The following is a 23,340-nucleotide window of genomic DNA, read 5'->3' on the forward strand; positions in this document are numbered from 1 at the left end:
GAGAGAGAGAGAGAGAGAGAGAGAGAGAGAATCAGAATCAGAATCAGAATCATTATTTATTAGACGCTCTGGGACTACGTCCCCTAAAGCGTCAAAACTAAATTACAAAAAGAGTAACAAAATTAAATATAAGACATTCATGCATTCATACATAAGAACTACAAATGAAAATATAAGTATAGAAAGTACATAAAATATAAGTAAAGAAAGTACAGATATTATAATGAGACGTGTTACCGAAGAACTTAGCGCATACAACTAAAAAGAAATAGCCATAACTGAAGGATGAATTACGAAAACTACAAGATAAAGGGTGGTTTACATAAGAATCTCAAGGAACGCTCAGATCTACCGACAGAAGTCTCAATCACCTAAAGATGAAAACAGGAATTCATATAGTTTGGTCTTGAATGAGCCGATACATGTCGCGTTGCGAATGTCAGAAGGGAGAGAATTCCACAGCTCGGCAGCGGAGAAACTGAAAGATCGCTTATAGAATTCAGTACGGCAGAGCGGAAGGTTTAGGGCATCATTCGGAGCTCTAGTATTGCGCTGCATGCTTTCATGCCTAAAAGTGAAATTGCTGTAGATAACTTCCGGTTTTTTCTTCTTGAGTACCGAGAATGTCAAGTTGCCCACGAAATACGACCGCCTAAGATCGATCTTGAGCCAGCCCAATCTGACAAAGTACGGAGTGATGTGTTCATCACGCTTTAAGCTGAAGATGAAGCGGACACTTCTGTTCAGAGCTCTCTGCAGACGCAGGTTATGCTGCCCTGTGATGTTAGTGAGAACCGTACAGCAGTAGTCAAATTGAGGAAGCATTAAGGCAGAGACAAGCTTCACCCGAAGTGGGACTGGGAGGAGTTGCCTGCAAAGTTTAAGCTGATAGAGAGCCGAATTCACTTTGGAGATCGTTTTAGTCGCCTGTCTTTCCCATGAGAGAGCGCTGTTGATTGTGACACCCAAGTACTCCACCGAATCCGAGAAAGGGATCGCGGATTCTCCAACACGAACCTGAGGCACAGAGTCCAGATCGATGCTCCTTACAAAGCGCAGTGTTCCCAAGATCATCGCCTTTGTCTTCCCAGGGTTGATCGTAAGCTTGTTGACGACAGCCCACTGTACGATCCTCTCTATATCCTCATTAATCCTCCCAATAGCGTCAGAAAGAAGCCCCGGCTCCGCATGCAAATAGATCATAAGATCATCCGCATAAAAATTATACTTGCAGTGCCGCAGTATATCTCCGAAACCCACCAGGTAGAGGAGAAAAAGGATCGGTCCGAGAACAGAACCCTGAGGTACTCCCTTTCGAACAGTTCTCTCAGTCGACGGCATCCCAGTGGACGGATCGCGTACCGCCTGTCTTCTATTGGTTAAGTAGGAACAAAGTCAACGCAAGGTAGAACAAGCAAAGCCCAGATTCATGGCCTTGCCAATCAAGGTGTCATGACAGACATTGTCAAAGGCCTTAGAGAAGTCAAAAAATACGGCTATCGTGATCCTCCTCCTATCCGCAGCCAGCCTGACCTCGTCCAAGACCCTTATGAGCGCTGTCTGCGTGGAAAAATCTTTTCTGTAGGCAGACTGAAAAGGATCGAGAAGGTTGTGTTCCTCCAAGTATTCCATAATCTGATCCGCCGCAATGCGCTCGAGGAACTTGGAGGTGGCACACAAGATTGAGATCGGCCTAAAGTCATTTAACACGGCAGGACGTCTAACTTTAGGGACGGGACAGACAATGGCTGACTTCCAAATCTCAGGAAAAACCCCGTGGGTGAAGCAAAAGTTAAAAATGTGAGTCAAGGCTGGAAGGATGCTCGGGAGCGCCCCAACCACAAGTCTCCGAGAGAGTCCATCCACACCCGTGGCATCCGACTTACACCTGCAGATGGTCCGAACAATATCCAGGGGCTCAATGTTGCTCCAATAAAATTTAGAGTCGTCATACGCAGTTTCACCCAAGTAGATGACCGGGCTACAGTCCGTGTTCGACGTCACGTTGCACGTAAAGTGGTCAACAAGTTCCTCGCTAGTAAAAGCGAGATTCTCAGTCCTTGCTTTGGGTTTAAGAAGACCATATTTTCTTAGTTTTCTCCAGATCTCGTTAGGCTCATTTAAATCCTGGAACTCTTTAAGGAAGAACTCCGACTTAGCCCTCCGTACCTCGACCTGCACCGAGTTTCTCAGGCGTCTAAAGGTGAGGTAGTTAGCGTCCGTTCTGCTCCTCATCCAGACTCTTCTGGCTCTATCCCTCTCCCTCATCCGGGATTTAATATCCTCCGTGAGCCAGGGTGCAGGCAGGTTCCTGGGTTGCATGACTCGGAAGGGAGCGTGCTTGTCGTAGCAAGTCAAAAGAAGCCTGTTGAAGGTATCAACTTTTGCGTCAACACTTGCTGCAGAGTATAGCCCAGACCAGTCCAGAGACGCAAGTTCGTCAAGAAAGTCTTCTGGATTAAAAGCACGAAAATCCCGAACTCGGATGGTACGCTTAGGGATCCGCTCTATCCTGACGTCGTAAGTAATAGCGATGAGATCATGAGCGGACAGAAAGCAGGCCTCACGCTGTTCGTAATTAACAAGTTTATTAGCCTCGTCTATAAGGCACAGGTCAAGCAGGGTGGAGGCAGTACGGGTATGATGCGTAGTGGTGTAGGGCACAAGAAAAAAGTTAGATGCGCTTACAAACGATCGAATATGTTCCGAATCAAAGGTCGAGGAGCAAAGATCGGCATTAAAGTCCCCGAAAATAATGGAGTGTTTGTAATTAACCGATAAATCAGAGAAGACGTCAAAGAAGTCCGAAAAACCGCAGTGTGGGGGTCTGTAAACAACGGCTAATAGTATTTTGGAGCAGTTCTTGACGGAAATCTCAAGGATTAGATGTTCAGGACCATCACAGTTGTCGTTCCCAGATTGGCGCAAGGTCGAGGCCTGAAAAGAGAGAGAGAGAGAGAGAGAGAGAGAGAGAGAGAGAGAGAGAGAGAGAGAGAGAGAGAGAGAGAGAGAGAGAGAGGAGAGAGGAAGGCAGAGAGATATCTAACTCGCGGGAAAAGACAGATCGCGCCGAGCGAGCAGTCGCAATAAATCTCACTCATCCCCCTCGCCGTTGGCGTTTATAATCACGGCGCGCTTAAGTCGTAAATATCTCTCCGACTCGTAAGTAGAATTATTAGACGTTGCCGATGAAATATTTTCCGGCGACGGGAATTAATGTACACGAGCACGTCGCTCGCCCGGGTGAATTGCGTCTGTTGCATTGTTGTTCCAGTGGAAATGACAAAGATATCGCGCGCGCGCGCGCGCGCGAGCGGGGCCTCTGTTTGCTCGTGCATTTTATCGTTTTTCCATCGAAAAGCGAGGTGATTCCGATATGCGGATATGTTTGGTCGAAATGGAAATGAACAATCCCCGTCGGAATTGTCCCGGAACAATCGAAATCGACAATCAAACCGTCACATCGAAAATGTCATCGTGTTACAAATATCTACCATCGAACGAAGTTACGCTTTGGCTGCATCAATTATGTAGGGTATAATGGCAGCGATGTTAAGCGCTCGTTATAAGAATAGTCAAACCGTGAAAAATCCAGCCCAAGATTAAATCTGATTTTTAGAAATTTTAAAGGAAGCAAATAAAGATAAGGATTAAACCTATTAAATATTTATTTTAAAATTATAAATTCCTACATGGAAAAAATAACGATTTAGAATAAATAATTTTGATTATTCATGTTTCGAGCGTTATTTTTATTTCAACAATATTTCAATAACAATAACTGACGTATCGGAATGCTCGAAATGCAATAAACCGCCCAAAAAAAAAACATTGTTCTCTTTCATTCAAAATAATAATTCTTCGAAATCAAAAATAGGTGTCGTTACCTCCTGGTTTTTGCAAAAACAGAGCCAAATCCGGAATAATCTCATTGGAAATGAGAAAAGAGGCGGACTATCGATCCCATCGGTTGCACTCAATTTCCGCGATGACCACGGCTCTAATTTGTATTCGCGATAACATCACAAACGATATAATTGCGATGATCGAGCGATCGGGCAGCGTGAGAGTGCGTTACCGAAGGACCGACCAACAGTTAGTCCTGCTGGAGTGGATTATCTTGTATTACACCTGAAACAGGTGCTATTGCGTGCGTTTCTATTCACATCACACAAACACACACACGGGCTGTTTGTATACCGATATACGACGCGATACGTCAGCGCGAATAATCACATCGCGTTTGATGAGCCGAAAGTATACGCACGGTATGGCTTCAGGTTTGGCGATTAATTGCGAATAGCCATCCCCGCTTAAACTCAGAAATACGCGGGGTAAATCAATTAATAGATTTCCATAAAAGCGCGATTAACGCCGCGAATCGCTGTGGTTTTCAACGGCTTATCGAAATCAGTTTATCATTCTCGATTGCAGACTTAAAACGCTCGCGATGAATAAGGTAGTAACAAATAACTATTTTAAACCTCGTTTCCTCGAAGTAACGAGAGATTGCGTCCAACATTGCGTGTATTTCAATCTGACGAGGATTAATTATTATTTATTACGCTCAGCGCGGACGCATTGTTTATTAACGATATTGTATACAGATGGAACAGAGTAACTAACTGTAACCAGAGTTACAAAGTGCTTATTAACAAATGATGATAATGATAACGAATCCTGTATTTAATTAAAGCAGTTTTATCACAGAGCAGCAAAAAGGGGAGAGACCTATATACATTTTTGCTACATAGCGGTGACATAAAATATTTAGTTCAGCGATGTGTAACGAGCGCTACGTAACGGTACGCTGAAAGCCAAGCATCTCTGTGTTACGGTGACCTCGACACATATTTCTACAAAACTGGTTCTATCCGCAACTCGTGCGGAGAGCACGACAACTCGCGTGTGTGCACAGGTACACGCGCGTGCGTGTCCGTGACGCCGGCGTACCTATGCACTAAGTACGCTCGAGTAATTAAGAGGCCCGTCAAAATTAATAATAGAGAAATCACCGTCGCGAGTGACGGGGTTCGCGCCCCGAGGCGACGGCGATCCGATTACGAAGAAACGTGACGCGTGATGTGCTATCATGCGAGCTGCGCGGGACCCGGAACTGCGGGGGATACGGCAACGCCTGGGAGGGAGGGGTGCGACTGTGTCAATAATGCACACGCAAACGCGTGAATAACGGAAACGGCCGTGTAACGCACCTGCGTACACGCGCGCACGCAACGCGCCTACGTACAATCAAAATGCGTACACGCACACAGGCCGCGCCGATACCGAGCGATACGTGACGTTCAATTAAAGCGAAATGAAATTTCACTTCCGGGAGGAGGATCGGTATCGCCAGCCAGGCGGATATATGCACCGAAGACGAGCCATAAACGCAAGGGCACGCGCGCGAGCGGCGCGGGAACATACCGGTAATTAAAGTATATTGATACGCCGGTAATCGAGTTTCGCGTTTGACACAATGAATACAGTCGGCCGCGACGCGCCGTCCAATCCATCATCGCGAGATCGACGAAGGACGCGAAATTGACGGCCGGCAAAGAAAAAAGTCGATAGTGAAAAGCGCGTGTTCGCGGCGGGATTTTTGTATCTGCATATTTGTCGAACGCGGATTCGCAAAAAAAATATTAAAAATTGAAAAAAAAAAACGGAGAGTAAAGACTAAATTAATAACATCGAAAAAATAACCTTAATAATGCGAGATTTAAAAAATAAAATAAATAATTGTTTAATCCTTCATATATTTCATTGATTTACTAAATACGTTTATTAAAGCAGATGTATCAGTAAAGAATCATGAAAAATATATTTAATTCTACATGTATATAATATAATTAGCGATATATTTTGTACATATTATTCTCACATAAATTTTATTCTTCATTATTAATGCATTTTTAAAATACAGTTTCCTCCAGAAATACAACGCTTGAACATGATGCATGAGAAAAAAGATAATACGTCGAATTATTCGACAGTAATATCTTGTTTAAAATGACGAAAACATCTGATAATATATTCCAGCTTAATTATCGGCTCATCTACTCTAACAATGTGTGATCTACTCAATCAGACTTGTCTTGTCATTGCTATTGATTTCGGTTCCATTATAATGCCGCAGCCCGATCTGAATATGTGCCAACGTGGCAGCTTTTAACTCGGTCCCATTATGCCCCCGCGGTCCCTCCCCCCCTCAACCCCCGAAGTACACGGCGCGGCGCGCCGTCTTTGTGTTGCAGCGCGCGATGCACTTCCATCGGGGAACGTGACTCGACGTGTATGCGGCATATAATATCGCGGCGCATTTACGCGGAATTAGAATACTCGTACCGCTCGTGTTCGCATTCGCGTTCCCTGGTCGGCATTCGCGCATTTGGACGTAAACGAAGGAGGGTAATTGCTCGAGTAACGCGCGACACAATCGCGGAAAAGGGTCGCGGCGCGGCCTCTCAAAGGGACGAGATCAAGCGGGAGAAGAGAGGAGGGGAGAGCCGCAACGGAATTTCCTGCCTGCGTCCCGTCAACGTCGACGTTGTCGTTGCCGTCATCGCGAAAGCCTCGTTACCTCGTACACCTACTTAAGGAATTAGCCTCGTTGTTGTTACAGCGTACGACGCGTTAACGTATAGCGCGGGCGCGGTACAAAAGTACTTACGTACTTAGCGAGCGAGCGATGCGATTTACGGCGAGCGAGCAACGCGACCCGTCGCCTCGTCTCTTCGTCGTTTGAAACTACCCCTCTTCGCCACCCCCTTGTGCTCCGAGTATCCGCCTACTCTCGATGAATCATGGGAGACTCGTCGTGCGTCTAACGACGGAAACGTCGTCGAGCTGCGCTCGCATTTGCCCGGCGGCGGCGCGCAGCGCCGTGCGCTACGTTCAATTAGAGCGAAATGAAATTCCGGCTCTCGCGTGATAATCCGACGACGGCGCGACGAGTCTCCCATGAGAAAGACGAAGGGGAGACGCAAAGGGAAAGAGAAGTGAGGGGGCTCGGACCAGTAAAGGGCTGATGAAGAGCGGAAACGAGATGCCGGGACACGGAAAGAAGCGCGCTGCAGAAGTCTGGAGCGATCGACGTCGAGCATCGCGATAATTGGAGTATATATCGAATTGGACTTCGTCGTCTGGTGACGGCGACACGTTGACGATCGACAAGCGACACGGCGTCGATCTCGACAACTGCAACGGGGAAGGACAGTGCCGGATGAGAACGACGGGAATCCGAATGTGACGCGAGCGAATGACGTTTAGCGAGCGGGGGACAAAGGATAGGGAGAAAAAGAGCGAGAGAAGAAAAAGGGAAAGGAAAAAGAGATAATCGTTGGACACAAGCGCTCTAAAGAACAATCTATCGTGTCATCGACAGCTATAAACGGCACTCGATGCAACTTCGTTTTTTTTTTAAATGAGAAAAATATAACTCGCATCGCTTTTTCTGTCGGCGAAATGTCGCATCTCCAAGCAGCTTGAAGAGAGAGAGAGAGAAAGAGAACAAAAAATGCGAAGTTTCACACCCGTATTTGAAACTTCGCTTTCGGATACACTGGTGAAAAAAAAGGAAAAAAAGATAGAAAAAGGAATTTAAATGAACAAAATTGTAAGCGATCTCGAAATAGCGCTCACTATTACCAATCGGTACCGAGATGTGGAGTGGCACACAAACGTGATGCTCGACTCAAATGTAATCCGGTGGTACAATTACAAACGCAAATTACGTATTCACGTATTCGCATTTAAAACATTTCGACGAAGAGCAAAGTTGATCAGGGGAGCAAACTTTAAATATAAATATGTATAATAAATCGAGGTCGTACATCGCGAGAGAATATTTCAAGTGCGACGACTTAAGCAAATAAATTCGAGAGGGGAAACAGAAGGCAGCGCAATGGCGAGGGGAAGAGCAGAGTGACAAGGATGAAAAGGGGCCGAAAAGAAAGGATCGCGAGACGCCGGGGAGAATTCGACCGTAATGAGATTCGATTTGTTCGCCCATCCTTCTCCCTCCGGAGCAGTAACTTCGCTCGCAGTTAAACTCGCCTAAAATCCTAACGACTTTTAACTTGCTCAAACTTTGACGCCGGATTTCGAATCTTTAAATTAACCAGGGATTAATGTCAACGACGCGCGCGCGCGCGCGCGGCAGAGCGTCGGGATTCACGAGGATTAAATCGAACCTGTCTCGTTTGGCAGAGCTTTCGGCCTGCAAAAATAACAGCCAGAGCCCGGTCTCGTCGAGTTCGCATTACTCGGAATATTTTCATTGCAACGAAGTCACGAAGGTATTGTATTATTTCTTTGACGTCTCACGGAAAGAAATAGAGAGGGAAAAGAGAAAAAGATGTTTTTCCTTCAATTACTACTGATGACTTGTAAAAAGGTCTTTTTGATTAAATAAAAATATTGAAAAAAGAATATATTATTGAGATTTATACTTTTAACATCAGAATAAATTAAATAATACGAAAGCAGTTCTATTTAAAGCAGTTCATTCATTTTAGATAAATTGTTAAAAATATCCGCAATGGCTACTTTCTCATAAAAATATTACTTTGTTTACTATTTAATCGTATCTCCGATTCTTAACATGTTTCTCATAAGTCTAGTTATGTATTTCTTCGAAAAAAATGTAATGTGTCTTTAATACACCAAACATTGTAGATTTTGTATTGAGTATTCGCACGAATAATTTCACACTTAATTGGACATGTTTATTGATGCAATAAATGGTTCCTTATTAGTCAGTAGCATATCATTATTTTATACTATAGATTATATTACAAGTGCGGTTCTTATATGTAAATTACTTTCAGCCCTCTCTTTCACTACATTATGCATGTGTTGATAGAAAACAGTGTACAAAAAACATACTTGATTAATACGTATAAAAATATATGGACGTCTATATTTTTATAAAAATATTTTTCAATCTGCGGTTTCATATAAAGATACCAGTTAAAGTAAAACAGAAATGATCGCCAAAATGAAACATTAAAATATAAGCACCGACACCCTCGTAATATCCCGATAGCATCCCGATAACCATACCGTAAAAAGACTTGGAAAGATAAGATCAAGATTGACGGGATGGATACGCGCGAGCTCCCAGACCCAGACCTCGAGCTATATAGGTACGGCTCTCACCCCATAAGAACGACGAGCGTGAGTAGCAACATCACCCTCACGCCCGAAATCTACGATCGGTATTCCTGCCAAGGGACATTTCGCGTCCACGGGACAATGGCGGTGGTACCGGGAGTTCACGTTCTTAACGGCCGTTACGGATACGTTACGGTAATGCGCGTCTCGCGGGTCTTGGCGACGAGGGGAGTGGTGGGCGAGAGGGGATGATTCGACTTTGAAGATCGGAAAAAGAAAGAGGGAGGAGAGAGCGACGATGAAGAAAAGAGCGAGAGAGGAATCCGGCGCGCGTATAGCCGCGAATAAATGCGGTCGTCCGATAACGGGATGAACCGCGATAAAACCGGAAGTCTTGAGGTCAACGTATACAGGATGTCCCAACGCTGAACATATTTTCAGTCGAGGTTCCTCCTTCGAATCAAGGAACGGATCCTTTTACGACGCGAAAGTTCAATGGTCTGTCACAGCTCTTCAATTTTTAGCATGCTGAATATCTTTGTTATTAAACTTCGATTTAAAGTCTTATTAAAATTTAATTGCATGAAATCTCACTGAACAATGAGATTTTGTTGTCTATTTAGTATATTTACGTCAACCAAAAATCTCTCTAATTTCTAACGTTAGGTATCTTATCTATGAATCTTGAAATTTTTTAATTTATGACATTGCATTTTTATTCAATTTCTGTTTACATCATTTGAAACTAATTGGCTAAAGTTTCTTAATTACAGCGATTTCTCGCATAAATTACTTGACGTCTCAACAATAAAACAATCGTTACTTTAGTTTACGCGATTTGCGACTACCGGTTTTGCGGCATCCTGTACATAGTGCAATGCATGCCATACATGGACGAAAGGTATAGGTCTTCGCTATAGTTCTTGATAACGTCCGGAAAGAGAGGCGGAATGTGCCGTGCGATCGCCGAGTAAGCGAACGACCGCAATCTATCTCCGTGTCGTTTCGCAAAAGAGCTCTTTCCTTTCGTCGCCGTTCAGATTCGCGATGCGAATATCTGAATTATTCTGTCATGGAACATAATATTACGCGCTAATTTAATTTCTCGCTTATAATTTCTTACTCAGTACTTCAATTTAGGTCTTGTCATCCACGTAATGTCGTCGAAATTAAAGTAACGAGCAAACTAAATGACAAACATTGCAAACAGATTAATATTTTAGCCGCGAACACTTATAGAGAAGACCTATTTTTAGCTTACTTAAATGAAGGTATTGTTCCACAGACGTTTCACTGCGAGAACTACATTTCCAAGCTTATTTGCTTAAATCGCGTTCAACGTTACGTAAGATAATTATCAGACGTAAGCGACATTGAGCTAAATGTACGGCAAGGGATACGAGACTTAATCCTGGCGAACACGCAGTAAGTAAACCACCTCTTCTCCGATGGCATGACGAAGCACGAGACGTGACGATCCGGCCAAAGCGCGGTCGATTATATTTTAATTAAGCGCGCGCACGTACCATCTAGAGATCTAGACGCACGCGAGATTTCGTAACCTGGGCCGATCCTGCCTTCGGCGTCGATAATTGCCTCTGATTAGCGTTGCCCAAGGCCTCGGCTTGTGCCCGACTCACAAAGCGCGGCTTTAACGAGGTCGGGCGAAGATCGCACGCGGCTTTTACGTTCAATATCGCATTGCGTAACCAACGCGCGGTCAGTCGGAGCGCGCTTTGCGATCCGCTTTGCCCCCGTCCGCCGTTAAACGGCCGCTCAAAGGCGGCTCTCTTCGCCGTAATTAGATAAATCTCAATCGAACGTCTCTCAAGCTTGGTACACGTTACGCTAGAATCGAGTCTCGGAATTGAACTTCGTAGCGAGCGTTCGCACTGTCGAACGCCGGGCCCGTAGCCGAATCTAGTCATCAACATTTCAGCTTGGATCGTAACATTCTATTGCAAGAGATATGCGAAATTACGACTTTACCGGACGGAATCACCGACTGTGCTGCGTGGTTATCAAAAATTTGTATGTTTATATATCAATTTGCATCTATTACATTTTTATATTTTCGTAACAAAATTTATTCAACATCACACGTTTGGAATTTCATTCAGTATCAATTATACATGTCTTCGAGATGCACAATGCGGTTACTCATTATCGTAACTCATCACAATTTGGCTGCAACTCACAAACTTGCGATTGGACAAGCTCCTTGTCATAATCATGAAGTTCAAGTATCCCCCGGCTCTGAGGAACGTCGCGGACGACACCGCTCGAATATGGTGGCCGTGTATGCATTTTCGCCGCAAATACTTAATTTATGAGGCGCACCAGCGGGAAGACACGAGGGACACGAGGGACACGCCGGAATGAATCCGCTGACCGGAGGCAAAATGTTCGCGCGATGGGGCGACCGCGGGAATGGCCACGATCCATTTTGCGAGAGTCCGCTGCTCGAGGAGACCCATCTACCGTAATATACACGGTGGGCTTAGATCTAAATAGATGTCCTATGGACACCGAGATTCTTTAACTAATCTCTGGATAGCTTTGTCTTGATAAAAATACTAGAGTACTATTATAGTTTTCAGGATAGTTCTACGTATAAGATACGCAAGAATGCTATTTTAAATTACTGCACAACAAAATCTTGTCCTTCAATTAATCTGAAATCAACTTTATTTAAAGAATTATATATAGAGTTTAATTCCCCAAATTAATTAATTATGCAATTTGGAGAAAAATGCGTTTAATAAATTTAACGTTAAATTACTGCCACTATAAAAACACAAACGCAATTAAGCTTTTCATATTACGTTATAATAAAAATTAATTATTACTTTTGGTAAAAACTAATTTTCCAAAACTATATTAACCTACATGAGGTTTCAAGTTTACCGTGGGAAATTACACCGCGAAAAACAAATTAAAAGCTCCGGAACAACGTGTTATTTGTGGTGCGCATTAATCAAAGAATCTCATTGTCCAGAGTTTGGGGACACTCTGTATACGAGCGAGAGCTCGCGACGTTAATACTCGCAAAACGCCTCCGCGACCCAATTGGGAAACTCTGGACATAATCGTGAACCATAGCGCCGGGAAAGTCGGCTAACGAAGGTACGAGGGTCGGTCGGTCCGCGGTCGTGTGTGCGCGAGACGTTTATTTGACAGCAACGGAACGACGATTGCTGGGCCGACGACCCTCTCCGGACATGCTCGTGGAAACCCGATTCATCCCACGGTACACTCTCTTTACCCTCTCGCGCTGCTGCCGCGACTCTCATGCCACTCATCGCCGCGTTTTAATCCTTCGCTGTGTGCGAAACAATGGCGAATATCTCTATTGCGAACGAAGATAACTTCCGAAAGAGGCGGGTAATTGAAACTAATTTTTTTTCTGTTTTGAATTGATTTGTTGCCGAAAATTCTACGAGTAACAGTGTAGCGGATCAACATCGTTGACGCTTTTGAAACTAGTTTGTCATAGAATATCACGATGAATATCGTTGTCGAAAGTTATAACTTTGCTAGAGAGTCTAGTCATACTGTTACTATCAAGTGATAGCAATCGCATTCAATTGTTTTAATTAATCAAAGAGAAATATACCAATTTTTATATGCAGATTGACCCAAGGATTTTCGAATTAAAAGATTGGCGGCGATTCTAAAGATATCCTGATGTAACAATAGAAATATTTCACTGCACGAGGGACAATTGTCGCACGAATTCACGAATAACAGTAATGCTCTACAGAGCCGCGCATGAGAAGAAATTTCTATTACTTTGAGACTAAATGATTGATTATATCTACTATCCTGGCTACAGTAAACGAGTTTGTACGAGTAACTGTAACACTCGGGGCTCTCGCGCTCCGTTTTTCCGACGCATTCGTTCAGCGTGACGGACGACGTAAACATACGACTCCGATCAACGATGAGGGGATACGACACCCGATGAATAAGAGTGGCGCCGGATGATCGAGCGCATAATTGGCCGCCAGCTCATTATATGCAGTACCGGCGGGAGGCACGTGCCAGTTTCTCGACTCAATGGCGTGCGACTCCTCGTTTCCGCGTTAAATGTCCGCGTGAACTACTCGCCAACGATAATTGCATCGTTATTCTAGTGGCAACGACGGCGCCGACGGCGGCATGATCGACGGATATATTCCGCAAGAGAGATACTATCAGAATTTTAATTATATAAAGAAAACGTTGCATGGAATAATAGTGGCAACCGATATACCATCTTCTAATTATTTAAAATATATATAATCAGTTTTCTACAGTCGTTATAAACGATATCTTTTTATTTATTTATTTATAATCATCCAATAATTCTTATTAAAAATTTTCTATATTTATCTTTATCAATATTCGTCATAAAATCATACGCCGAAAGTGCCTAAATTAATAAAAGCATCGATATACTTTGGATAGCCGAAGGCTGGTCTGGTTTTCGATATATCCAAAGTATGAGATGAATAGAGGCCAGTGAGGATGACAGTGTGATGATGCTAAACCGAAATCGAATGTCGTGGGATAGAAGCTCGATTGGAATTTCGAAGAGCGCGCGCGAGGCGAGGTGGAGAAGAAGCTTGCCGTGAAATCGAGTTAAATGAACTCGTTATCGCCGGATTTATGAGACGATAAAAGCGCCTCTAATAATTCAGATAATAAAGTTAGCGTATGCGCGCGCCCGTTCGCGCGGCCTACATTAAAGTTTTCCGTGTTTTCCGCGCCGTCGTGCAAATTATCAATTAAAGCTCGGTACAACGCTATCGCGAGATAATCGTGGGATTATGCCCGAATTCGCAATTAGCGATTACTCAGTCGGGGCTGCAAAATTGTTGGGCTGTGCGCGCGCGATGCCACGACCGCCGCTGTTAATTACGACGTTGTATCCGAAATAAGTCCGTGACTATTTCTGCTTTAAGATACCGAAGCTGAAAATATATAATTGGCACAGTTTCGCAAAGTTTATACGTCATGAAAATTATAACTTCCAAAGTTAAATCATATGAACATTCATTAATTATTATTTGGATTATTATAAGCAATATTTATATGGAGAAATATTGGGAATTCTAAGAATCTAAAATAGAAACTTCGTATTATTGTCGTAAAATCACAAACTAATTTGCCACAAATATTAGAATAGTACTCAAAATAATGTTACCATAAATACTGTTCATTAATCATTAATTGCAATAATAACTATAATTGCATAATAATTTTATACAGAAACGTTAGAACAATATTTTAAATCATTATAAAGATTTAAATTTGTAAAAATTAAGATTATTTACAAAATTGTTAGAAAATCGCTAAAAGTAACTTTAGATTTTACGAAATATCTTTGTCAAAGTTATCTTACTGCCACTCTGTCACAATGATAAAATAATATAGTTTTATTGATCATCCAAATTTTAGTGTGGCTAATTTTGCAGCAATCGTGTCAGTTAAAATTATATTTGAGAATGCACATTATAGTTTTATAATAAACCTAAGAGATGCAACGGAATTATGAGCGCTGGTAAATTAACGAGCTCTTGAGATAGCGAACAAACCTCTGGACACTTTTAAATCCGGATAGAAAGAGTAGAAAATGGATAGATAGGCTGAAAGTAAAGAAAAGCAGATAAGTTAATTATGAAATCCGATTGAGAAGAAGTTCATTTAGGAATGGTTCATTTGGAATTATCTCGCGAAGAAGTTGCTAACTAAATTAGCAACTAATGAGAAAACGGTGATCAAGGGGGATCGATAACGAGCCAACGGCAGTGCTGTAACATGTGTCGAAGCCCGCGAATATTATAACTTCCACAAAATACGTCCGTCATGTTTTAATCCTCAGTTAACGGGGATTAAATATGGATAGCGCAACAATCAGGCATAATTTCTCGAAAATCAGCATAAATTTATTGAGTTTAGAGTACGCTATAGAATTATGAATAATCTTCAAATATCTGCATAATAACATTCCACTTTAAAATTATTTTATATATAGATATTTATATATATAATTTAAAGTAGGATATATTATAAAAAATTAACAATAAGTGAAAAAAATAATAACAGTAATAAAAAATAAAAGCAATAGCGTAATATAAAAATAGGGGGAAGCAACGAGGAATAGGAAATAAGATGAAAATACGATGAGATGTCGGGACAACACGTCATGCGGTGTTGTTCCAGAGGCACATCAGGCACATGCTTCGTCTTTTCAGTAACTGGAGAAATGCCTGGCATTATATACGGCCGTGTAATGTTGCCTAAGCCGGCGTTTAATATCAGCGAGAACTCTCGGCTGTGTTGCGGGCATGAAGATGCGGGAAGCGTACCTACCCCCGCGCCGATGGAAGGTAAGCCAAAGAATCTTACGGTGGCGAGTCTTGCGAAGAGCGTTTTACGAGCGTCCGTCCCATCCCGTCTGTCAGTTTTGCAAGCCCTGACACGAATTTAACGGGAATTCTTCGCGAGAGTTACGATTCGCGGAAAGAGCTTTTCTTCCCCCCCCCCCCACCTTCTCATCCGAAAGAGGGGGAGAATATTTCCTCTCTTCCCGTGATTCAGATTAATGTCATCTCGCGGTTATATTCGCGTCCCGAATCTCATTCCCGTACGTGTCGGTCTATCTTCAACGAACTTTATCCGTTTTATTCTCGAAATTACATACCATCATCAGTTCCGGTGTTCTTGTGATATATTTCTGCCGTTAAACCGCGAATCTCATACATTTCACATAAATATTAAGGCAAACAAGTAAAAAAAGAAAAATTAATAAGTATAATTCATTTTTGGGAAAAATCAATTGCAAGTTGGTCATAAAACTGGTTGAAAAAAAAGAGATCTAAAACGTTCTATATATACCTTCGCATATTTTCTCACTTTATATGTACAAAATATAGACTGTAAAATAGTACCATAAATCAGCGGAGTTTACAATTCAAATATGCATCCTTCCTTTTCTAGTCCTTTTCTAAGTAACATCTAACTTTGAGCTACCTATTCTCAGAAAAAGAGATTGCATTATCGGTATTTTCTACCCGCATCCCAACGTGTTAATATCACGTCCTGAAGTAGTCGGATCCGTCCACGATATAACCCCACGCGAACAAAAGGCGTGAGGAGGGGTAGGGGGGCGAAAGTTATTCCAGGAATGTGGGATAAAGCGTTTCGTTTATGGACGAAAGGCGAGAGAAGACGGGCGACAAATAGCCAAGGAGTGAATCTCGATACAGGCGCGATGAAGTCCGCTCGGGAACTAATTTCCGGCATATTAACGTCTCGGCCGTCTCGCCGGCTCGAGCGAAAGGGGATGGACCATCGCTATGTGAATTATCGCGAGATTCACGGGAGAGAATTACGGGATCAAGTATCTCGTGACGGAAGCGATCTCGACCGCGGGCCCGGGATTCGACGTCGCGCACAAAGACGAGAGGAAGAACAGCTTCCTTTCGTCTCCCGGATAAAAGGAGCGGCCGTCTCCGTCCGGAGGTTTTTCCCCCTTCCGGAGTTTTGCTCGGTACGTTTCACGGTGTACGGCTCGTGGCTCTCGGCTAACGTTCATTCTTGGCGAATTAATCGCGCTCGGCCACACGCATTCAACAACGGCCGGCACGCGTACAATCCTCTCTGAACGACGCGTGGCTGCCAGGAGCTGTTGCTCTACCTTGTCTCCATTGTCCGCGCATAAGGCACGTTTTCGCGCCAAGGCAGACAAAAGCTTTAGGGACGGCCAGGCCAGGCAACGGGATTGCCATGAACGCAATTTAAGCCCGGCCTCACGAAAGTTGTGCGCGAGCATGCTATTTTTCTCTGTTATTTCTTCCGTTCCGATGTTTGCCGTAATATATTTGCCTCAGGAGTGAACAGAATTCTAAAGGGAGGCACCACACACAAAAACAGGCGATGTTTATTCTCATTAGATTGAAATTCTTGAAACATTGAACGGCAATTATTTCAATATTTAGTTTTATTATTTATTGAACATTAATTATACGATATGCATAATAAATATTGAATAATTGTATCATGAAATTAACATTTGTTGCTTTAGTAACATACTGATGTACATGAAGATTACCTCGTTTAATTGTTACGGCGTGCAGTTTCTACGAACAATTACATGAACGCTTAAAAGGGGCATTACAGAGTAACGTGACTAGAAGCACCGGATTATACGCGTTTGTCCCGGATTTGTATTGTCCCGGATTATGCACTAGCTCAGAAAATGTCGACATTATATAATAAGAAATCGTTCGTTTTATATATTTATCTTAAAGCAATGTATGATTTTACACAATTAGTGCATGGGATGACTTAGATCTAACAAGTAATAATTATAAAATAAGTAAATATTCACAATTATTTTTCAGCTTTTACAAAGAGTTTTTCTCACATTGTGTATTTATCAATTATAAATCACGCAATTAGAAAAAATATAAAATTTATATTTTTATGTAACAACTTTTCATATATGTAATTCTTCAAATTTTACTCATATCATCTTTAAAAGAAGCAATTTGTTTTCTTCTTATTGTCTCAATCATAATAAAAAATTTGTTAATCATCGTTATCGTGATTGATATCAAGTTGACGGAATAAATCACGTCAAAGATTAAGTTCTATCTAACATCATTTCATCATAATTGCGTTTCATTCACGTCTCAGTGACAGATTGACAGCGGATGTGATCATTCGCATCATTCACGATTAAATAAAATTTCTTTGACATTTACGGACGGAATCAGGGACGATACGTCGCATCATAAATCGGGGATTGCATCTGCTGAAAGATGCTAACGGATAATTAACGTTACGACGAACGCGAAATAAGCGTGTACAGACATCACGGAGATGGAAGGATCGTAAACCGATAGTTTCGATGTGCATATACGTGCCGAGTACGAAGAGTATCGAAATGAGCGGCGCAACGCACGCGTCGGTAGCTTCTAACAGGCTCATAAACAAGCAAACGACCCGGTAAATAAGATATCGTACGCGCTAGTTGCGCTTGTAAAACCGTCTGGTTCGTTTGGGGAAAAACTTCGGCGAACTAGATCATGCAATGTTTGCGTTGTTTATAGATAATATTCTGGACAGCAGAATACGTGTCGAAAACATATATCAAAATAGCCGTCGAATAGAAGCCCTGCCGTGTTATTCTGATAAAAAAAAAAGATGCAAAAATCGATCAACATTAACAACGGAGACAAGTTATTATATATGCATTTGGCATTATCTTCAAATCAACTTTGTTTGCATTGCCAAACTAACTTTTAGATTAGTGTGCCTTCTTGAAATCTTCGAGAGACGCTTTTCACCTTTTCTTGCGATATTATACCAAGTACGATAACATTCTTTAAATTATTTCCATTCGTTATAAGTTTCTTCTCCACTATATTGTTGAGAAAAACAGTACGTTTATTAAGTTGAAAATCCTGATATTTTTTTAAGAAAGTATCCCTCGCGGGAATCTACGAAGACCTCGTAACGTTGTACGCGATAAATCAAAGGGGATTAAACTGACTGTACCTTATAACGCTGCTAAACCCAATTAAAAAAATCCTGAAATATTTTCTCACTGTTCAGAGATAATTTGGAAATCAGAGGATTATTTCGCCACCGCGTATACCCAGGTACTCCTAGTTCCCCGTCGTAGCGGCGAGGCCATTTCGAGTTTTCCCCGCGAGCAATTAACCGATTAACTTCGAAAATCGCGGGAGAAAAGAAGCGGAGCGGAAAAAAAAGCGAAAGGAGCGAGGCAAATTGTACAATCTCGCGACGACATTTATGCAGAATAACGAGGCGCGGGGGAATGGGGGATTAAAAAGTACTTATTACCGAACGGTTCCCGACCATCGCTAACTTCGTGCAGTTACAGGCAGACAGTAGAAGTAATTAGCCGAGATGCAGAGAGAAAAACAATAAGAAAGCAAGTGAGAAAATGGAAGATGAAAGGGGGGAGAAGAAAAGACGAAAGGAAGGAGAAAGAGCGGACTTCGGCAATGTTGTCGTCGTCGTTATATTTTATGACGACGAGAAGACCTCGTTACACAGGCAAACTTGTAATTCGTCTTTTCAATGAAATCATTTCTTTACTTATGACGGCTTTGGGACGAGTAGCCGCGGATTTCTCAGAGACTGCACTCATTAAAATGTATAACGTGTCGCGACGCGACAATGTATCACGTATTATTATGTACCGGATTCCTGTGTCTTGACAGTCCGACGAAACAGTTCGTTACATTGCATACCGAAGGTTCGCCCTCTTTAAATGTTATCTCACATAACTGTGCGAAGGACTCAACATCGGAAACGTCCGATGTCCATTGATAACAAGCAGAAAGTAAAATAATTGTACGTTGTTGGAAAATAAACAACGGATGAAAACTCTATTTTTCTACTTTACTAATAATATAATAGTTTTAATACTTGCAATTTAATAATTTTGTGAATGCGCAGAAAATTGATGTATGATATATGTATTTTTTTTAAATATTCATTTCATTTTAATTTAAATTAGAGTGACCATAATTTAAATATAAAAATATGAAAAATATATACGTGAGACAGAGCAAGCTGTAAAATATAAACGTACGGTTTTGTCTATACTATAGCAGATAGAAGATTATAAAGCCAATTTTTACGTAATGTAATATTCTCAAATTTTTAGGCGTCAGTAAATAACAAATTTTGAACTACATTCTGCGTAAAATAGCTATTTATTTTTTCTGTAAAATTCACACACATTATTAAATAATGATATGTAAAAAGCTTTTAGAGAAATTATGCCGACTGTTATTCCAGTGATGTAAAGGCCGACAAAGAGACATCGGATCGTATTACTTAATAAGCATACTTAACATCTGAGCGCAATTCAGCAAATATTACTCTATAGAAGTATAGCGAATCATTCTGTCCGATAAATGTAGATACTTCACCGTATGCAGCTATTATATACAGTTTGTATAGTGGAAAAGTACTCACGTGCAGCATAAATGTTCACGCAGGACGCCGATTTTATCGATCGCTGCGATCACACGTAACATAACACGTGTATAACGCACGATCGTGACGCGGACAAAAGCTTACTGAAATAATCTGTCGTACCTGAAACAAAATAAACGGCAGTGTATGAGCATGGCTTGTTCGGTCGATCATTTTGGTCGGTATTAATTGGAAAATAATAATGTTACATCGCGCGTGCGTTTAATCCGGCCAAAAGAGATCCGAGCGAACGTATTTTAATAACGCGCGCTAAGCGTCGCGTTTTGCTGAACGCGAAATCCCGTAAATTTACTTAATAGCGCTTATCACCGCCCTGTCGGGCTTTACGTTCTATCACGGACACCGTGCTCGCTTTTGATCTTGATTTATCAGGCTTTCCAGTGCTGCGAGCATTCATAAACGGCCAACGCGTTCGTTTTTTGACTTGGCGCTTTGTAAGTGCCTTCGAAAGACTGTGCTTGAAAGTTTTGCAAAAGATACAAAACGATACTTTGTGCTATTTGAAAGCTAGTGCTAATAAGCAGAAGTGAAATTCTATGGAGATAAAAAATTGTCTCGACGCAGAAAATGTTTATGTAAAATTTCGCAAAGGCAAAATATCGTCTCTCTGTTGAAATTAATTCCATTTTAAAAATACGATATGATAACTTGCGTTTCTCTAAGAATGGGGAAGTCTCCTGGTTCTCTCTAAGGAAAACGAATTATTTATATTAATGTATAACAAGAAATTTATTTTATTTTACATTATATACTTATCATAATGTGCCATAATACTGCAGTTCAATACTAAATAGTGTACTTAATGAGATACCATGCTGTTTTCATTTCATATTAACGAGCGCTAAACGAGAAAAATATTGACTCGTAAAAAAGACTGATGGCCAACAGAATAGACAGGGGGGATAATAACAATGATAAATTCGCATTTTGCACGCATCATCAGCGATATTAGAATAACAAATTTGTAAAATGCTACGGATATGTATAGAATGATAGGTTCACGTGTAAAGTTATGATTATGAGTTCTACGACGATATATATCCCGACCGAAGAATAAGTCGTTGACAGGACGATAATATAGAAACGGATTTAAAGCAGCTGTGTGTTCTCGGAAGATATGTAGATGAGGATTATTTCGATACAGAAGTCAGGGGCACTTTATCTTTCGTGTAGCAATATCGGGTATTTAGCTATAGCATAATTCTATACAAGCGTAATTCCAATAAGCATAGCCGGTAACATTCGACAGAATCACGCAACTTCGTGAAGAAACTAAGTTTCAAACGTTAGACAAGAGATGTTACTTAAATCACATAAAATTATCTTTCGTGTGGAAATATCGGATAGTTTAGCCACAGACAAGCGTAATTCCTTCATCAAGCATGTCTAGTAACATTTCAATAGAATTACATAACTTCGAAGCTTCAAACGTTAGACAAAGATGTTACTTAAATCATCTCAAATCTTCGTTGCGTTGAAACTACAATCTCCACACGAATTTCATTAAAAAAGCCGTTTCAGATTTCAGAAAGAGATTTCGAATATATTGATTCGAAATCGAACCGTTCTCCTTCTCCTAATTAGTTCAAGCACGTGGGACAAATTACTCGGAGAAAATGCGTATTCGAAAGACGCCTGCTATCAAAAAACGTCCTTCCTCTTAAAAGATTCCTTCCCGTGCGCGTCGGTGCATTCTGAGTCCCCGAACGGATTCCCGTTTTCTCGAGAGATCAGGCAGCCTCGTCTGGCGTCTATCGAGCGTGCAAACGCCATCGGGGATGCTCCGGCGCGTATTATTACACGCGCATACAATGCGCGACGCGACGCAGCGTTTACAGCAAGAGCGCGTGGAAGATAAACGGAGCCGCTTTACGTCCCCCTTTAAGAGGTCCCGGCAGGATAGGAGAGGATGATCGCCAGCGCCGCCGCCGCCGCCGCCGTTGCTAACGCACACCAATTAACACATCGTTAATGGCGTCGCGATTAACGCCAGATATGCGCGGCGCCCATATAACCGCCGATCGAATATTAACGACCGCTATTATCGTTCCAAACGCGGCTGACGTAAGTCGGCGTTAAGCCGCGTCGGTCGTGGAGAAAGACTGTTAACTGACAGGCGTCTGGCCTCAGATTTCCGGTGTATTATATCTCGAAAGCGGTCGAATCTCGGTGGGTTTGGAATTCGATGCCTCCAGCACGGAAAAAATTATTCCGTCCATTTATAATAATAAAAACGTAATAAATGCAAAGCACGTGCTAAATTAAACTGGCGTTAATCCTCGACTTTAATATAATCTGACCGCGAAAAATTTTCATTAATTATAAAGCGTACGTTTCTATAAAATTTCTATAAAATTTTAAGTAATCAGTGATAAAAAAAATTTTTTCATGATCGAATCTTCAATTAAAACTTTTTGTTTGCACATTAAACATTCAATACAGATAAATAATGCAAATCGCGTTACACAACATCGCAAAATCCATCAAAATCTCAAACCGTGCATTTTTCCACAAATAATGTAGCAGCTCCATGAACGAGGAAGCCACCATTAGAATTTTATTCGCCGCTGTAAATATATTGATATTAAATGCATGTTTTTCGATGATCAATTCTCAAACAAATTGCGCCGGAGCTTAAATAAATCCATCGCCATCACTGCATTATAAACTCGTTGGTAATTTCGCGACGCGGCGACGTTGACGCGGAGCAAAAAGCGGACAACGATCGCCGTCGGCATGACGGCAGATAAAAACATCGGATTTACGAGATTACACAAATAATAGCGCCACGATGGCTCCATAAAATCCGCGACTCGCAGTTTAAAACCGTTTGCAACTGCCGGGAGTTGGTGGCCCCGCCGCCGGCGAAAACTACAGGAAAAGATGTCGAACTTCGAAGTTCGCGAAGACTTATCGTCGTATATATATTTGTAGTCTCCCAGATTCTTTTAGAAGGCACTTTCGCTTATCCGTGTAAATGTATACAAACGATACAAGTTGGGAGTACATCAAATATTTGTGAAAGCATCGAGAAAAGTGAAACTGACAGAATTGTGCCTCTAAATTTTGATTCGCAAAACGATTATATTTATTTTCTTGAAAACGGTCAATATTCCGATAATTATCTCCGATAATTCGCTTGAAATTATGCTAAGTTTTATTCAATTCTAAAATATTACTGTGTAACTGTAACCTCGT

The 23,340-nt window shown here is 41.7% G+C and overlaps 1 protein-coding gene across 5 annotated transcripts in view; it reads right to left on the reverse strand.

Moving 5' to 3' along the window:
* The window catches only part of Fur2 (furin-like protease 2), a 332,852-nt gene that overhangs the window by 45,587 nt on the left and 263,925 nt on the right, over positions 1-23,340 (reverse strand). The window contains exon 1 of one of the 5 annotated variants that reach the window (XM_071709275.1): positions 20,122-20,244. The exons of the other annotated variants lie outside the window; for them this stretch is intronic. Coding sequence (XP_071565376.1) covers positions 20,122-20,130 — 9 coding nt within the window. The 5' untranslated portion in view covers positions 20,131-20,244. Of the gene's footprint in view, positions 1-20,121; positions 20,245-23,340 lie in introns of those variants that run through there. 5 annotated transcript variants of the gene reach the window in all.

This window comes from Temnothorax nylanderi, unplaced genomic scaffold (genome assembly GCF_030848795.1).
Source record: "Temnothorax nylanderi isolate EJ_2023f unplaced genomic scaffold, tnyl_v1.0 TNYL_tig0075_pilon, whole genome shotgun sequence".
NCBI classification, from domain to species: domain Eukaryota; kingdom Metazoa; phylum Arthropoda; class Insecta; order Hymenoptera; family Formicidae; genus Temnothorax; species Temnothorax nylanderi.